Source organism: Nipponia nippon, unplaced genomic scaffold (assembly GCF_047370975.1).
Source record: "Nipponia nippon isolate SJK-2023a ecotype South Korea unplaced genomic scaffold, ASM4737097v1 scaffold_3, whole genome shotgun sequence".
NCBI lineage: Eukaryota > Metazoa > Chordata > Aves > Pelecaniformes > Threskiornithidae > Nipponia > Nipponia nippon.
Window position 1 is genome coordinate 118,015,545 of NW_028262347.1, and position 19,174 is coordinate 118,034,718.

Below are 19,174 nucleotides of genomic sequence, written 5' to 3' on the forward strand. Positions count from 1 at the left end.
ACAAGGATTTTTCTAATGGAACATATGATTAAAGAAAAAGGAGATTGCACTTGTGTTCAAAATTGTAAATGTTTGTGATTCTTTTCCAGTTAGTCCCAACCAGAATGCCAGACCCTGCAAAAAGCCATGCTCCCTGCGAACAACGTGTTCTAACTGCACGAGTAATGGTATGGAATGTATGTGGTGTAGCAGTACAAAACGATGCGTTGACTCAAATGCCTATATAATCTCCTTCCCATATGGACAGTGTCTAGAATGGCAAACTGCCACATGCTCCCGTGAGTATCTTGATGAATGTTCATCCTATTAAATATACTGTTGCGTTTTTTTCCACTCAAAAGACCATCTATATGAATAGGATTCAGCAGATTCACTAAAGATAAAAATAATTTCAGATGAATCAACTTATATAGCTAGTAATGTGAGCAGTCAGTACTGTGTATGTATTTTCTAGATACATATAAAATATTTGTAATTCTTTTATGATGAAACATATTTAGTCTGTTAAAACAGATAGTGAAAAGTATTTATTATTTTCAGATAAAGAAAAAAACCCGTGGTTATTTGTGCGACCAGCATTAGTGTGTCAAATAATGGCCATGAGTTGGAACAAAACACCGTTAAAATTAGAAAAATAATATGCAGACCTTAGACTTTACCACATCTAGTTATTAAAAAAAAGGAGATGAGCTGAATTCAGAGTTTTTAAGATTCTGATTTATTTTATCAGTAGATTCAAAGTACATTTTCCTAGCATGCAAAGTTAAAAACAAGACAGGTGAGTTGTGTGTCAAGCAGCGAAGGTACTCCCCAGATGTCCCCTTTGGAAGCACATTTCATCAGAAATTGAAACAATTTCTCTCTAGGAGAATAAGAAACCTACTCAATGTACCTTTCACTATACCATTCAGCTAAAGCTACTTCCCAAGTCTGTAGTGACTGGATTTGTTAGGTTCAGCACCATGCAGTTCCAGTGTATATCGGTGCCATAATTCAGGCAGATGCTGGAGCAAACTGCCTGGTGCCTTGGATTCTTATCTCAGTCGTGGTTTATTTAGAAATATTCCTCAATTGCCATTCTACAGAAGACTGGTTCTTAGTATTTTTACTGTCCTTCAAGATTTGATTAAAATATTTCCTACCTTTAAAGGACTCCAATCCAAACTTAATATATAGGACTTCTGAAGTGTACTATTGAACTCTCATTACTGCTTTTCGCTGTGAGAGTGTTTTTCTAGTTACTTGCGACTTCCTTTCCCTCTCCAAAGGGTCTTTTGATATCAGCATCTCTGGAACATTTTATTTCTGGATATGTTGTAGCAGGATTGATGATGTCCAACAAGAAGCAACTTGCTTTGCGGTCATAATTAGATCATGATTCCATTTAATAGATTATGGATGCAAATACAAAAGGTAGTTACTTCTTTTCACCTAAGCCTCGGTAAAATATTAAGTAAAATAATGTCCTGCCATATCTGTAATAGGAACCATCGATATATTCTAATCTTAGGAGAGAAGAATGGCTATATGTTCCAGGCCACTACACATATCTGGGTTAAAGGAAAATAAGGCATAGGAAAACTTTTTTTTTCAGGCAGAGCCTGTATTCCTAACTTAAGAGATTCCTTCTTCATCCTTAGTAATCATAAAATATAATGAATCAGTACAATGTGGAGCTGTTCTGGTAAATTTTTATGCTTAGTAAATTTCAGATACTAATCCAGGTTCTAGTGTCTGGGTTCAGTGTGGACTGGAAGTAGGATTTACACGTTCCTTGGGTCCTTATGTCCTCTAAACGCAGCCACCAGCCCACATTTGGTCTAAGAACAAAGACATAATAGGAACACTTAATCTCTTGAACCATATATTTGGAATAATAATATTGTAATTATGTAAAGGTTTCTCTCATAACAGTTCACTAAACTTTTTTTCACTCCTATAAGGAATCAATTTTGCAACTTATATCGATAGTGAGTTGTGGCAGAAGATAAGTAGATTGAAAAGTTGGAGATAAAATAGACAGAATGCTGCATGAATGATGCTTAGCTTTTTAAAATAACTTATATTATTTCAGCCTGAACTTTTAATTCTGTTTTTGTGTTTGTATAGTATTTGCACATCATGCGGATCCAATTTGTTTGGGGAACACAAAAGATTGTTTTTAATTTGTCATTTTTGTTAGTCTGTAAAAGTTTCTATTAAATAAGGCAAACGGGATTTGCTAGATACCAGTTCATGACTACAAAAAGGCAGTTTTGTATGAAAATTTATTTTCTGTTCGACAAATTAAAGAAGAACAAGGTTTCATGTCCAGAAGCAGGTTGTTTTTTTGGTTTTTTTCAGAGTTTAGAACATTAGATATTTTGCATTTAAACAAGAAAATGAATGTCTAAATGAAACATGGTTCAGACATTGTTTCAGTCTAAATGACTTGAAAATTTTATTAGGTAGATACATCATTATTGCTGCTGAGGTAATGAAGTATTAAGTGGATTCCTTCATCAAGGGGTAGTGTTTCTACTTACTTGAAGAATGGAATGTAACTATATCTTTAAAAAAAAAAAAATCCTCTTGTTTTATTTTTTTCTGAATGACTGATTCCTGAGTTTTTAGATGTTGTGCTCTGAATGAAAAAAAAAACTTCACACAAGCATATATGATTTATAAAAAAAAAAAAATATAACAACTGAGATCTTCACATTTCTTTTCGCAACTTGGAATTAAAATGAAGAACATTGTTTTATTGGTGACATTTTGTCATTTTAATACCTGCTTGCCAAAAAGTTGCATTCCACTCTTCCCCACATCTTCCACCCATTATGACTTTTGATTGAATAGCTGACAGTTGAACAATCTTGGATCACCTCTAGAATTTAAAAGAAAAAAAAATTCTGCTTGAATATCCCCTTCTTCCATAAATAATAACTTCTCAGTTAGCTCTCTTTGGTTTTGCAGCTGAATGCCACTACAGAGAATATCTGAGGATTTTCGCTTTTGGTTCTGTTTTATCTTCCACGAAGATAGTGCAGATGATACTTCAGAGCTGTTTTCTCCTAGCTTTATAAATAGCAGCACGAGAATTGTTTGGATCATTTACAGTGCATCTCTGAAAGTGCAAGCCAGCCAGTACAGAATGGTGGTCTTCATTTTTCTGCTGATTTTCTAATGTATTCAGAAAACAAAATTTGTATCATTCAGTTTCAGATCTGATGAGGTTTGGTTTAAAACTGATTTGTGTCACATGATTGACATTGATTTCCAAGAACAATTGAGCTCCTTTTTTTTTTTTTTCCCCTCTTTTTCTCCATATTTGGGGAACTTGAAACATTTCCTCCTATTTGAATTCTTCCAAGTCTAATGATACAAGATCTTGTGCTCCAGCTTTCTGTGCTGTTAAAAGTCCTTTTGAGATCTCATTCAGATTCTTAATTGCCTTTTTTCTTGATATCTGAATGTATCTTTAGACTGCTGGAGTATTTTTTCTCTGACAACTTTCATTACTTTTAAACAATGTTAATAGTTGCTGAGGTCAGAGTAGTTAGCTTTATTTTGCTGTCTGTTTATTTAATTAGAAATGAAATTGTTCTGCTTAGTATAGCCTTTATAGCATGGATTCAAGTATTGTCTTTATGGAGTAGAGTGGTCCAGGTAGCTGAGAACATTAGTTGGATATAGTGTCCTGGCTGCAGCTAAGCCAAATTGAGAGGTTACAGTCATGTAGAAGCTATTTGAGTGACCTCCAAAAAACTCCCACAAACCTTTAAAATACTTTCTTTTTAAGAAGTGTTGTGATTTAACCCCAGCCAGCAACCCTAGTGGGACAGGGGAGAGAATCAGAAGAGTAAAAGTGAGAAAACTTGTGGGTTGAAATAAAGACAGTTTAATAAGTAAAGCAAAAGCCACGCACGCAAGCAAAGCAAAACAAGGAATTCGTTCACTGCTTCTCATTGGCAGGCAGGTGTTCAGCCATCTTCAGGAAAGCAGGGCTCCGTCATGCCTACCGGTTACTTGGGAAGACAAAACACCATCCCTCCAAACATGTTCCCTGCCCCCTTCTTTCCCCAGCTTTATGTGCTGAGCATGACATCATATGGTGTGGAATATCCCTTTGGTCAGTTGGGGTCAGCTGTCCCAGCTGTGCCCCCTCCCAGCTTCTTGTGCACCCCCAGCCTACTCGCTGGTGGGGTGAGAGGCAGAAAAGGCCTTGACTGTGTGTAAGCCCTGCTCAGCAGTAATGAAAACATCCCTGTGTTATCAACACTGTTTCCAGCACAAATCCAAAACATAGCCCCATACTAGCTACTGTGAAGAAAATGAACTCTACCCCAGCCAAAGCCAGTACAAAAAGAAATGTAGACTATTTCTGGCTTCCTAGTAGGATCTTCCTGAAGTTCATGTATGCTTTTAAAATTTATTTTTTAAGTGTCTACAAAGTTAATTTGAGAAGAAACAGGGACCCATAGTGATCAATGTTCAAATGATTCTGATGTTAATTTGATTCAGTGTTACAACATTAATTTAAAAAACCTAAGATGTAGCAGAAAAAGCTGAAATAAACTTGTGAACTCTAATGGTGTTCCTGAAGATACTAAATTGTTAATTTGTTATTAATTAGAAATGTCAGTAACTTCAGAATATGAATTTTATTTGGTTCTAAACAGATTTCTTAAAGATGACCATTTCTATGAGAAATTAAATTATTTAAATAGAGTGGAGTATAAAAGAACTAGAAGAAGATCTGATTTTTAGTATGCAAATTAAAAAATGAAACCTGATTTACTCTAACAGACGAGACTCTTAAGATATAGTTCAATTAAATGGGATTGAATTATGACTTGTAGCTTAAGAATCCTTTTTTTTGGAAGGATGCATAGTATGCTAGCTTGTTTCAAAAGTTCTGTAGAAGAAGACTGAGTCATGTTTATAGATGAATACTCAGGTGCAATCCTGGGATACTTCGTACTCAAATTTTTGGTTTCAATTTGAATTATCACTATTTTTGGATTATTATTATCACTCTTACTCGGATTATTGACCTTGTCTTGAATTCTAGAGTTTTTGCTGGAAGGATTGTTTACATCAGTAAAATTAGTAATATACACATCCAATAATGTATATTAATAATAAGCAGAGATTATATATTTTATCATGGGATGTAATGAAGATGTGTAATATTATTCTTCTGCCTCATTACCTTTGTTTATTTGAAATCTTTGTTGTTGCATTGTGGTGTAACTTACTGTGTGTTTTGTGATCCCTGAAGAAGTACAACTTTTAAAGAAAGCAGAGATATTCTTCCTAATGCTACTAAAATTTTTTAATTTGCAGAAGGAAATAGAAATGCAAAATTGTTTCTTCATCAACTGTTGTAAAATCTTAGTATCTTATTTAAAACAAACAAACAAACAAAAAACAACCAAAACCCCAAACAAAAAGAACTCCTTGCATTAATATTGTATTCCATGTAATAAAGCTCAAAACTGCTCTGGACTGAGGACCTGCGGACAGTGTTTGGAACAGCCTGGGTGTGGATGGTGTAATGATCCCAGTAACACCGGAAAAGGGCAATGTTTGGAAGGATCATCAAGAGGCCCAATGAAGCCTGTTGGCATGCACTCTAATGAAATGGTGCTTGACGCTAGTCTTTGTCCGAAAGAGAAAAATTATGAGTGGTCTTTTATCCAGTGTCCAGGTAAGGTCTGCTTCCATTCTTTCTTATGTATGGAATAAAAGATGTTTCTCTGTTTAAGCATGCCGAATTAGCATAATTATTTTGAGTAATACAAATAACATTTGCACGAGAGATTTGTTTTCTAAAACATTTCTGAAATCTATAGTTTGTTAGTCTCTGTCTACTGAACACAAATGTGCTCACTGTCATGCAGGTTCACATGTGAAATTTAATGCAAATATTTTAACCAAAATTGCCATTTATTTGTAAATAAGTTTTCACCCATCCTATCCTTCTACCTTTTCAAATCCAACTGTATGGATTTGCTTCAGCTTCTGCTTTCTTCTGGCTTCTGTATCCATCAAAGAAGAGTGCAGCTGGGGAGAAATTGTCTGTAGGCAACTACTGATGGCCAGGAGCAGGGATTGCTTGCGTCCTCCCTGTTCATGCAAAAGTCTGGCTGGCTGTGAGAATGGGTTGCTGCGAAATATCTGAGCTGTGCCTCCAGTTACCTTTTAGACATTTCAAGTAAATAAAATATGTGCTTTTGTAATCTTAAAGAGAATCTCTGAAGTCTAAATTTAAGGCATACCAATGTGATTATAGTATTTTAATTTTTAAATTAATTGGAAAAGTAAGCAAGACGCTTTAAGATGTAAAAGTAAGCAAGATGCTTTAAGACAGTGGAAGCTGAGCTGGTACAGCCTCCTGTATGGAAATACTCAAATCCTGAAAGCAGTGTTGTTGCAGTGGTGTAGTAGTGCAGGCAAACGAAAAGCACACTGGGGAGTTTGACAGACCTCCAGTGGTAATTTACAGTAAATAATATATTTTAAAAGACAGCTTGAAAATTTGTTTTAGAATAAATGGTGTAATTGTGCTAAAGTTTTTCCAGCAAGTGTTCCTACTGCTGATAAACTTGGAAGCTGGAGCTTCTCTAGGATCAAAACTTTTATGGGTACATGCAGCTATGTTTGTTTGCTCTCCAGGGTCCTTTTTTTCATCAGCGTGTTCTGTGTATGTGTATGCATATATATGTGTATTTATATATATATATTTATATGTAAGTGTGTGTATCACTACAGTGTTTAGGAAGCAGAATCTCTGAAGAAAGTTTTATTTCAGTAACTTTTTTTTTTTAAAACACATAGGTAGGGATTAGAATTTTTTTTAAGTTTTAGAATAATGAAATGAAATGTAAAAGCAAGTGAAAACTCTCAAATATTCTAAGTTAAAACCAAAAAACTCCAAACCATCTAATACCATTTCCTGAACAAAGAAGCCTCCAGTAAGTTTCTGGAAACAACAGAATAACATTACACCGTATGGAAACTTTAGTACTTAGTCTGTATGTTAAAATACAGGTATGTTGATAATTGCATTGTTAGACTTTCACTGAAATACATAGTATCTACCACTGGTGAAACTGTAATGGATATATATATTGCTTGTCTAAAATGTTTGAGTTAGAAGATTTCATCACCTTGTTTGTTTAATATTTATTCTTCATGGTTAAAATTTTGTATTCATTGTATGTTCTGACCAAGAATTCACTGAAGTTCCACTTTAGTTTAACAACCCACTAGTTTTAGGAGTTTGAGGCAAATCCTACAGAAGTCATAGAGTTAAAATTTCAACTGATGTGAAAATTCATTTTGATTGCTATAGGCTGTAGGTTTTGTTCCCAAGCTTTTGTTTTCATTTTCTTAAAGTATTATCTGTAATGGATTATACTAACAGTTTATTATTCTTAGCACAGCAATCATTTGATGTACTTGAAATAAGAGAGAATTGATACTAAATGTATATAACCTTACTGAACAGTTTGTTGTTTGGATGAAAAGAAAAATAAATTATTTATAACGTACTTTGAAGATTGTTCTGCCACACTGATGAATTGTTGGCTAAACCATTCATGTTCATTCATGGATGTAGTTTTCCTTGTAGTTCATATCCATGCTCTTTATAGTGCCTCTGGGCAATTGTGTTGTTGATAAGTATTCTGACTCCTCCTCATTTTCTCTTTGTTCAAAATTTTAAAGCTAGTATTCAACAGGTAGCATAAAAAACTGTTTTTGTTACTGGTCATTTTGAAATCAATATTCCTCAAAGCAACTGTCATAATATTTCCTTTGATATGAATACATTTTTTTCATCAGATTTGTATTTTAACTGAACTATTACTATAAATAAAACTGCAAATATCATATATATAAAAAAAAAAAGAAGAGCAATAAATAGTGTTGCTATTTCCTCTCACAAGAGGAGCAGTTTAGGTAGAATGCAAGCCCAAGTTTGTCTTTGAAGCCTAAATTTCTCCTCTGAAAAGAGGTGTGAATTTATTCTAACTAGTTTGTTTAAAACTGGTTGAAGTATCTCTACACTAGATCCAGATTGTAATACAGACACGCTTTTTATATATTTTTCCTAGTATTAAGTATTTCTTAAAACTACAATTATCAACATTTGTCAGCATCACCAACCATTTCAACACAGAGGTCAAAAGCAAATTAGACATATTAATTGCTTATCTCCAGGGCAGCCCCACTGAAGATTCAGCTAAATCACATTTGTATTATGTGAGGAAAATTACTCTGTTGCTGCCAGTGATGTACATTAAAATCATTTAAGGAAAAAATGACTTTTAAAAATTTAACTTCTAGTTCTTATTTAAATGATCGTTACAGCATCTCATGATTTTTTTTTTTAATTATTTAATACTGATGTCTTCAGTTTGATTGCATTTGTCTGAATCGCAGAAAGTTGTTGAATTATGCACTCCTTCTGGCTTTTCACTTTTCTCAATAAGATACATATTTCTAGGAAAACCACAAAATATATAATATCATTTTTAAATGGTGTGCCATGCAATTGTAGACTGTATTTGTTCTTGTTGAATATATATATTTTTGAATTTGATTTAACATCTCTTCCATTTTCTTTGCTTTAACAAAATGTAAGAATTAAGAGCTGTTGTATATGACCAGGTAATATTATGACTTGTAGCAAACTAAAATTCACAATAAAATTTGATTAAGGTTGCTTTCATTTATCCTTTAAATAACACCAAAATTAAGAAATAAAAACCTAAACATTAGAAAGAACAGAAAATTTATAAATCAGTGACCTACTAGTTAGAGAATATGAGAATGAAACATTTTCCTTACATTATGATACAGTCTTAATTAGGCAGTCTTACTTTAATAGAACACCTATTTAATGTGCTATCTGTTTTTACTTTTGGTTTATTGGGCCACGTTTTTTTTTTTCAGCATTTGTTTTAAGTCATTTAATGTGTAAGACATACAAACAAAACCCAAAATGGAGCTGCAATTCATGCTGTTTTCCTGTAGCTTTTTCTGAGAAAGGCAACGACAATGCACAATGGCAAACTGCCTGGAGGAAGACACCACAAAGTTTTCTAAAAATCAAGTATTCTTAGAAAGAAGAAAACTTGTAATTTCTAAGGAGATTTATTTAAGATAGTGAGAAAATTTCTTGTCTAGTAGTACAGAAATGTTTGTTACTTGTTTACAAGATTCTGAGGCATAGCTACAGAAAAAGAAAGAGATTGTAAACTTGGGATGTTTAATGGTTCATGAGCCAAGCCCGGCAACAACTGTAAATGTATTAAGTTACTAAATTCTTAAACAGCTCTAAAAACTTTTAAATCATGCAGTGAGAATCTCTTTTTTTTTTTTTTCCTAGCCAAGACACCAGTCACTGTGACATTTAGATTAAGAATGCAAATAAAAAAGAGAAAGAAATTAAACAGAATGATGTTACTGAGATAGCTGTCCTCTGCTGAGTCTTACTCACCCTTCGCCAGTAAGGGATCGAGAGGTTTGACGTAGTCTGACATTTGACAAGCTGCATAATTGACAGATTGCTAATCTGCTGAGCGCTATGAGCTCTGAGGTCCCACTCTATAGAAAGGTCATCCTTCAAAACCTCTTGGTCGTTCAGCCGAGTCCTGGCAGCAGGATCAACGATTCTGGCAGAATTCACATTGTGATTTTGCTGCACTGGTGATCAGTACTTTCTGAGTTTCTCCAAGACGTGGAGCACTGGAGAGGAGGTGTGGTACAAGATCAGTGGTTTGTAGTGGTGGTGTTTGACAAAAAGGAATTTTATCCTTTTAGGGTCAGACGTAAAAAAATTATGTCAATAGGAGTCCAGTTTTTTTACTTTCACCGGAGTCAACCATAGTAGGGAGGGACTGAAGTTGTTTGATGTGGTCCTGATGTCCTTGAAATCCCTTAGTGTGCCAAAGCTAGTGAGGGGATCAGAACTGTTAAAAATAAGATGATGTTTTGTTAATTTTTTTTTTGTAAATTCTCTCTCCCCAGTAGATATAAGTTTGAGTGTGAGTTGTTCATGTTGTCCATCACAGTAGCTTTTCAAATGCTTAACAGCAGGTTGTGTGTAGGTATGGAGGTTTTCATTTGGTTTCAGGTGGTGACTTACTGCCTCTTGACAGGTTTCTTAAGTGACTCGACAGCATTTTAAAGCTATGAGGACTGGATTCGGTCACTCACAATGGCAAAACCGACTTTCTCACATACCTTAAACTCACGTGTCACTACATAGTCAACTTCTGTGGTCTTTTGTGTGAATTCATGTCTTGTCACAGTGCTATTTTAAAGAGGTTCTTGGTAAAAGTACAAATACATATGCTGGTCATTAGTCAGAATTAAACTCCTTAGACTTACATTCTACTGCAATTTTGTAACCACATAGGAATAATTTTGTTCCCAAGAACAATTTAGTAATGGCTTTTTAAATGTTATATTCTAGCTTGCCAGTGTAATGGCCACAGCACCTGCATCAACAGTAATGTCTGCGATCAATGTAAAAACTTAACAACAGGAAAACAATGTGAAACGTGCATGCCAGGATATTATGGGGATCCCACAAATGGAGGACAGTGTACAGGTAAGTCGTTCTGCTGGGAGGAAAAAAAAATTGAAATGACATTTTATGTAATGTTAATTTAACTTTTTAAATATAACATGAAAGTAACTTTTCTTTAAAGGTTAAATGTTTATTCAGTAATACAGATGAGTTGATCAGCTAAGTTAATGATTGAAAATCAGATTAATATTTTCAAGAGAAACATTGCATTCACAATCATCATTTTGCAGTTGTTGTTTGGTCTGGATGCTCTAAGAACAAGACGGTAATTTAAAGATACTCTCCCAGTTAGAAAAGGAAGAGAAAGAAACTGTCTTGTGGGAGCAACACCTTAAATCCTGATATTTCAGAGAGGCATCATTTCATTCCATATAAAGAATCCTCTTATAAGCAGTGAGAAGGTACTTATAAATGAAGTTCAGTGTCTACCATAGTGTCTGATAGCACTGATTTGTATAAATATGTGATGCTAGTCAAAAAATTATGCATTTAACAGGCCAACAAGTCTTATTCATGTATAGTTCACACAGAAAAGCCTGGTACACTGAGGATTGTAAGGTACCCTAACCTATTCAATCTGTTTAGTTTTGTAATTGCTCCATTGGAGGATTCTCACTGAAGTGAAAGAGAAAATGAAGTCTAATACTCCAGATGGTTTTTGTATATTGCCGTAGGGCTGCTTTTTTACTTGCATGGGTGATTTTAAAGTTGACAGTAACTCCTTCCCTTATAACTAAAGGGGGAAGGGGGGATATATTCAATATGAAAAGTCATTAAGGTAGTTGAGATTGAATCTAGGAGGGTGCTAGAAAGTTTTGTCCTGTGACTTTTTCTTCTCTATTATTGATGTTTCTTTAAGTGGACCTTTGCTTCTCAAGGAATATTTATTCATTTAAAGGGTTCACTTGTTCCTCAGAACTTTAACGTGCAGTAGTCAATCCATAAAGCTGCACATCTGGTAAACTCAAGCACAATACGTAGAAAGTGTGTTCAAGGGGATGGAAAGATTAATGTCTACCCCTATTGACAATTGCACATTTTGCTGGTGCTTTATGACGCTTTAAATAATTCTTAATAGTTCTCTTATTTCCTGAAGTTGACAAAATGTTCTTTTGCTGTCTATAGCACCTTTATGGCAAAATGATGTATTAATACAGCTTTTATTCTTCAGGGATACATTAGCTATCAACCAAATAAGCATTCCATCACCTTTAGTGAATTATGTGTAGTGCAATAATGGCTAAAATCAATTTATAAGACCAGTAAAATTATAAATTTTACGACATGTTTTTTCAACCCTAGTCTGTAAGAGTACATATTTTTATTAGTAGACACAATTTTAACAGGAGCTACTTCGACTAAAGAATGCTTTAAAAAATAAAGATGATAATTATTTTGAGGCTTTATCTGCATTGGTATATTATATTTTGCAGTATAGAGCCCATAAATCTGTTTAAGTCTTTAAGACATTTTGATGAATGTAGTCATTATGAACTGCTAGATTTTCTTCAGTATCATGATTTTTGTTCCTGTGATAGAGGTGCCTAAATTGTGGGCCAGGGATTCTGGAGGAAAAAATACCAGTGATCCATAGATAATTCAAATCAATTTTACTTGGATTTAAGAGGATTTTGGAACGATAGTTGAGATCAGGCAGTGTGCAAATACAAAGTAAGAAAGAGATGGTTCTATTTTTAATTTTTATTTTTTTTCCTTTATTCTGGTAATGCTTTTGGTAACACAGAAAAAAATTGAAAATAGCTGCAAATTAAAACTGTGATTAAAGTAAAAGCATAAGGAAAAAATATGAGTGGAAGAAAGGGCAGCCCGGTCAGAAGCTGAACTTAAGTGTGACGGAAATAATTAGAAAATGAGACAGGAAATGGTATGGAATAGCCAATCAAAGAAAGAAAATCATGAAGAACTGAAAATAACAGCCATCCTCGTAGTCCTTTCTTGTGTAACTTTTCTCTGCTGCTCTCAGCTGAGTTTCTGGCTGGACCCTACCAATGTTTCTTTCCTACTAAGACTCATCCTTCTGTACAAGGGTTGAGACTGCCTGAGCATGTGGCATGTACTTTCCTCAGAGCTCCTGAGTTATTACTTTGAGGATGCAGACTGAAAACTTTTTAAAGGAATGACATGATAATGACTATAACTCTTAAAGTACATCTGTAATACTCTAATACCCTTCATATAACAAGTTGCTATAGTTACAAGGGTGTAACTTGGTTATGAATTGGAGAGCAGTTGAAGCTGGGAAAAGAGGTTATGCTCATTCTTTACACTTGACAGGCAAAGTGGTGTACACTAGGAGAAAAACTAAGAATTATTCTCTTAACATAAGCATGACATATTACCTAAAATAATTTTTTTTCCTGGAGTCCTGATAAAAGTACTTATGTATTCAGTACACATATTATGTATTCTGCTGTTGTGATATATACACTTACAGGTAAAATCTGACCTCCTAACTTAGTTTGACTATTGGTAATATAGATTAAAAGGATTTGCAAGAAAAACTTCCTTTTATTTTATAGGCTGGATTAGCCTTTGTTGTTCCTTAAACCCCTGATGATCTTGAAAGGAAGGAGAAGCAGGTGCATAGCAAGTCTTTCAGTCCTTGGAAAACTTTTTTTCCTTAACTATGCCAATCCTTTCCAAAATCCTTTCTGTTTATACTTCTAGGATGACATTTAAAAAGCTCTGAAAGAAGCTGACTGTCCACCCCTAAGTGATCAATTCTGTTTTGACCTTTGTCCAGGGATGGAAAACTCTGTACAAATGTAATTGTTTTCCTTATTCTACTCTGGGAATAATTATGCCTTTACAGCTGTCATCAGACAACTGATACATTCATAGTGGTATTGCATAGTGTTATGCTATCAAATTACTATGGGATGAGTAACAGTTATTATAGGAAAAAGATATAATTCATGTTTCAGAAGGCTTTGAATAGTTGTGATTAAAGAATGGATAACAAAAATTCACTTTTCTGGATTTTCGCTCACTGTAATTGCTGACATTTCAATAGCTTTAAAACAAATCTAAGGACTCACTTTGCATCCTGATATGATGCAGGCTTAGTAGATATGACAAACCTAAAAAGAAGGACAAAGAAAAGATGGAGGCATAATAACAGACTTTAAATATGCAAAAGGAAGCTGAAAAGAGAGAATGATGATAAAGTGCCTTCCCCCACGCCCCTACTTTGGTTGAGGAAGAAGTAATGGGATTAGGTTGCAACAAGAAGGATTAAAGTGGAATACAAGGAAAACTTTCTACTGGTTAAACTGTGAAACAGAAGTTATGAAATCTGCATTATCACTTACGCTATATTTTAAAAATTTTCAAACTTCTCTAGCTTTGGAAAAGAGCAGTGGACTAGCTGATTCCACATGTCCTTCTCCAGTCCTAATTTTCAAAAGATTCTTGGAGTCTGAGAACTAGAATGCAGGGAGGTCTTGAGTAAAGATAGAGTATTCCAATTATATAAGATGATGATCTATGTATAGCAAAATGACTATGGATATTTGCCATACTATGAGTGCTTAATAAAGATGTTTCTAAGTCTTACATATTACTTATTTTGGAATCTGTAGCATTTTTGTTATTGTGGTGTTAAGAAGCTTTCCATCTAATGCAGGTTTACTCTGTGATTGACCCTTGCTCTAGTTTATTTTTGTGTTAGAAGTGTGGTATGTGGGTTGTTGATGGGCAATAGTTTGACAATGATCATATATTTTTATAACTAATTATTGTACTTTTTCTTCTTAAAAAAACCATGCCTAATACCAATTATTCATTTAAATTCTGTCACTTGAAGTCTCTCTTCTACGCAGAGAATGAGAGTTAAGAGTTTGTATTCTTGGCGTATACATGATCTTTATATTCAGTAGTCCTAACATGTGGCTTGCAGTAAAGATGTATGTACTCCTTCAACTCTTTATGACATTTCATTGTACAAATACCTAGTTTGAATTATTTTTATATGTGATTCACTGCTGCATTCTATACAAAAATCAGTAATAAATTGCAAAAACCTTTTATTTTACATTAATGAAAGTTCTGCGACTGTAATTTATTGACAGTTCTCTGTTCTTATACTAATTAAAAATGGTTTCAGGCAGTTTTTATGTCAGTGATGTGAAACAGGTAGCCAAAATATAAAATGCAATTAATTTGCTACCTTACATTATGATATATTTCTAGTTACACAAAAAGGTTTGCATTCTCTGTTGGAAATAAACGGTACACAGTATACAAATTAGTTAGTCCAGACCCTGTGCGTGTGCTTACGATTTGTAAGCTAAAGTCCCTGTATGGCAAAGAAAAGTGTAAAGTGATAGTACCGTCAAAGTTACCATGTGAAGTTACAACATCCTTTTTAAGGGTTGGCTCAATGTGCAAGAAAATAAGAGGGAAGCCAGAGGTGAATTCTGAACAGGATGGAACGGAGTGCTCTAGCAAGGGACAGGTTTTGGGTTGCAGACCAAGCTCCAGTTCTGTTTACCCCTTTTGTCTGACTGATCTTGAGTGCAAATGCATGAGGAGCCCTTGGAGCGCTAAGTGCAGTGCTGTCAGTCTGTGCCAGAAATATTTCAGGAATCAAGCCCTCTGGTGATTTGACAGAATAAGGCACACTCACGCTCTGTATTGTGGTGAAACTTAGATGACAGAGATGCACAGCTCAGCCGCCTTTGCTTCTGAGCAGGTAAAGCTATCCAGATGTAGGAAACCTAGGAAGCCTTGTAGTTTGAAATGTTGAAGAGCTGGAGGATATTCCAAATCATTTTGACTCATTTTTCTAAAATTCTGCTCAAGTCCCACTTGAGGTACAATTTTGAAGGCATGAATATCAAAATTCGGTAATAGGAAATTCATCATTAAATATTGACAGATTTTGGAAATAAAGCAGCTCTAACTGCAGATGGGAACAGATACTGGCTTGCTGTCTTGGTGTTTTCTCTTAGTGTTATATATTCTTCAAGGTCTTGTTCTGTCTTGTACTGCATGTCTGGGAAATAGACAACCGTTTTGTAGAATTTCTACAAGAAACAGAGTAAGATGTGTACTACAGACTGCAGCGTAAGCTACCAGGAGAAAACAGTATGGGAGATTGCTTGGAACAATTTTGCATCATCTTGGCAACACTTTTAGCGTTATTTTCAAACTTATTAATCATCTACCTAGTTGTCAATGTTAAAAAAAAAAATTAGCTGCTTATTATCTTGTCATTTTCTTTATGCATAGTATTTTTAAAAATTATTCTTAAAATGTATGAGATGCCAGGAGAGAATTCTTTACAGTAACTTATGACACACTGTGAATGTATAATACATTTAATAATAAGATAACATAAGCACTTTGCTGTATTGCCATTTTTTTCACAAAGTGATAACATCCCAAACAGCGTTCAGTTTTCCCATAATTGTACTACCATTGCTGTTGCTTTTGCAGTAGGAGTACAACTGTGAGTACCAGCAGAGCAGGAACATTGTGTTTTAACTTGCACCAGGGTCTCTCTGACCAGCCTTAAAAGGCACTATGTTTAAGACACTGATGACCATTCTGTAAAAGCCTCCCGCCAGATAGGCTGTGAAGTTTTTTAAGAAGTCTGTAGCATTTCTATTGCCTTTTTAGGTCTGTCCCCTTCTCTGCTATCATACAGTTGGATATTTTCAATACTAAAGGCAATATCTTCTCCCCACATTTGATTTGTAATCATTCTGTTTGTAAATGTGAAGTTGTTTACTGGAAACATTTAATTTTTTACCAGATCTTCAAACTATTAGCAAAAGCAAACATCTTTCTAGTGAGTGTACACCATGTGCACATCAAGTCAGTAGCATCTGCTGCAGCAAGGTCAGAGGTCTGGGTGCCTTTTTTGTTCCTCCAGTACGTAGAGTGTGAAGGACAGAAGAAATCTGAGCTTTTCTGCTATTCTTCTACAGCATCTGTCTCTGTAAGAGCATGCCTTGTGCAGTGTCTGCTTCTTTTGCACATTGTGTAACTCAGTGCTTTTCACCTATATTTATATACGTGTGTGTATGTGCATACATCTACACATACTACTCTCTGAATTCATTCCACATGAATTAGGGCATCTATGCATTAGCCATCCAACTTACATGTATCTACAGTAAGTGCCTCAAGAGATTAAAAAAAAAAAAGATAGGCATCAATAAAAGACTAAGTTGTTAGACTAGCTTTAAGGTACCTTGACTTAGGTGAAGTTGACCCCAGCAATAAAATAGTTGCCTACATATATTTGTGATTATTTCTGTTGGTTAAAAGAAGAAAAAATAAAACCTATTAGTGACTTGATGATACCTAAAATACATCTTCAGTAACAGGAGGAGAATCCATGATGTTCATGTCTTGCTGCTCAAAGAATGTGATTATTCTGCTGAGTAACTGACATCTGAGACGTGGGGGTTTTGAGAGAAGAGGTTGAGGATGGCAGAAGTCATTACTTCTGGTGCCTGTGAAAGAGAGACATGAGAAAGATCTTAAATTCATCATGGCAGCTAACTGAAAATGGTCTTTTTGGTTTTTAGGTTCCATCTAACTTCAAAAGGTGTCTACTGGGTAGATTTACAGATTGTTTTTCTCTGGCACTGTTTCTAACATTTTTACCTATCCAGCAGTAGCAACCTTTGTAACACGTTTTCGTCATGACAGTCCATGGATGAACAGATACTGATTTCCTTCCTTCCTTGTCTCTCCAAAAGAAATACTCTTAAAAGCTGCCATGGGCACCATCAAGAACAGAGCCCTGTTCCTATAGTGCGCAAAGGGCAATCAGTGTGTTAGATATTTTAAAAAAAAAAAAATCAGTTTCATTTGTAAGGAGCACATGTGCATTACAGTGGGTTTTTTTTGTAGGCAGCACATCTAAGAAACCCCACAATTGCTTTGAAGTAATCTGTAGTCTGATTTATTAGAACACAAACATCAACTTGAACAAGATTATCTATGGAAAACTTGGGAAGGTGTACTAAAGAAAACCAATTGGAAAAAGATCTACCTTTTGCTACCACAAAATTTCAAGGTGGGTGTCCTTCTTTCCCAGTTTTCTTTCCAATCCAACAATTTCTTGCTGTGTCCAAGCTGAATCAGACTCCATACAATCCACACTAGATCTTAGGAAAGTCTCTTCTTTTTCCTCTCCTCCATTTTTTTTTTTGATTCTGCTCCTTGATATAGCAAGACTCTTCCTTTCTGAAACATCTCCTAGTTTCTACTCCTGCTTCAGGTCTTCTGCTTCTTGTCATCTTCTCTCTCAACCCTGACTACTGCTCCCAATAGTTTTTGCAAAGCCTGTAATTTTCATTTGCATCCAACAAAGCAGCAGTTTCCTCTCCCACCTAGAGAGTACAGAGTAACCCATGGTGCCCAGGACAATGTGAACAGGCAGTCTTTCTGCTTCCTCCCCAGCCATACTCTTAGAATATATATACAGGTGTGTATATGTGTGTGTGTGTATACATACACACAGCGCAGTATATGGATATTAAATTGTAATACAGCAAATTACACAATTTCACATGTTACGGAAAGCAACCTGTCTTTTCATAACGGAAAACGTTGATAGTGTGACAAGTAAAACAATTTAATGTTAAGTTTCTTTTTTGAACTAAAATATGCGGTTGTCTACTGAGCTGATAGAAAGGTACCTGGTAATTTCCCTTTAGACTTATTTTTCTAGGTTTCAAAAAGTTACACAAGCCATGAGGGAACTGAAAGCAGCAGTCTTAATTTTTCATTTCAATACTATCACTACGTAGCTTTTAAATTACCTGTAGTTTGGGATTGCATAGGGCAGGTGTAGAGAAGCATCCACCTAAATATTCTGAATATAAATATTTTATGACTGTATTTCTGGCAGTAAACTTAAAAGTGGAAAAAATTATTTCCCTAAGAATCATTTTATTTAGTAAATATGATAGCACAATGACATTATATTTGAGTTTTAGTCTCAAAACACTCGGAGACTAATATATTGTAGTATTAGGAACTGTATAATGCTACTTTAAACAAGCAGAACTAGGCAGATGCTGTTGGCCTGAGAAATAGTTTTTGGAAGGAGAAATAAAATTTTACATTTAAAACTTCATCAAGGGATTTTTTCTCAGTAACGTGGAATCATTTTGTTCTATTGTGATTCAGAACTTTATGAAGAGATTCTGCAGCAATCCTGGCCTTTGTAAATATTTTCAGCTAAAATGGGAACTGAAGATTCTGTCTGTCAGTAGAGTCCCACTGCTGACTGGTGTCTGAGAGACGCGTTGGTTACTTTTCAGGGCTGTCACAAAATGGCTGTACAATTGAGGGATTTATTCTCTTTAACAACATACTTAAGTATTCTAGTCATTTCTAGTTGTTGGAGGTAGTTCATGGCAGCAGTCTGAACAGTAGGAAAGTGATAATTGTTTTGTTTTAGATGAAATATATAGTCTTCTTTTGAAAAGGCCATTTTAGTGTGTTAATTTTTTTTTTTTTTTTAAACTGTGAGTGTGACCAAGCACTGGGGCAGATTGCCCAGAGAGCTTGCGCAGCCTCCCTTCTTGAAGATACTCAAAAACC

The 19,174-nt window shown here is 34.9% G+C and overlaps 1 protein-coding gene across 3 annotated transcripts in view; it reads left to right on the plus strand.

The window, feature by feature from the left end:
* Positions 1 to 19,174, plus strand: part of ATRNL1 (attractin like 1) — a 528,683-nt gene that overhangs the window by 132,898 nt on the left and 376,611 nt on the right. For all 3 annotated transcript variants that reach the window (XM_087766532.1, XM_087766530.1, XM_009476061.2), the window contains exons 17-19: positions 90 to 278; positions 5,474 to 5,692; positions 10,469 to 10,606. In XM_087766532.1, coding sequence (XP_087622658.1) covers positions 90 to 278; positions 5,474 to 5,692; positions 10,469 to 10,606 — 546 coding nt within the window. The remainder of the gene's footprint in view (positions 1 to 89; positions 279 to 5,473; positions 5,693 to 10,468; positions 10,607 to 19,174) is intronic.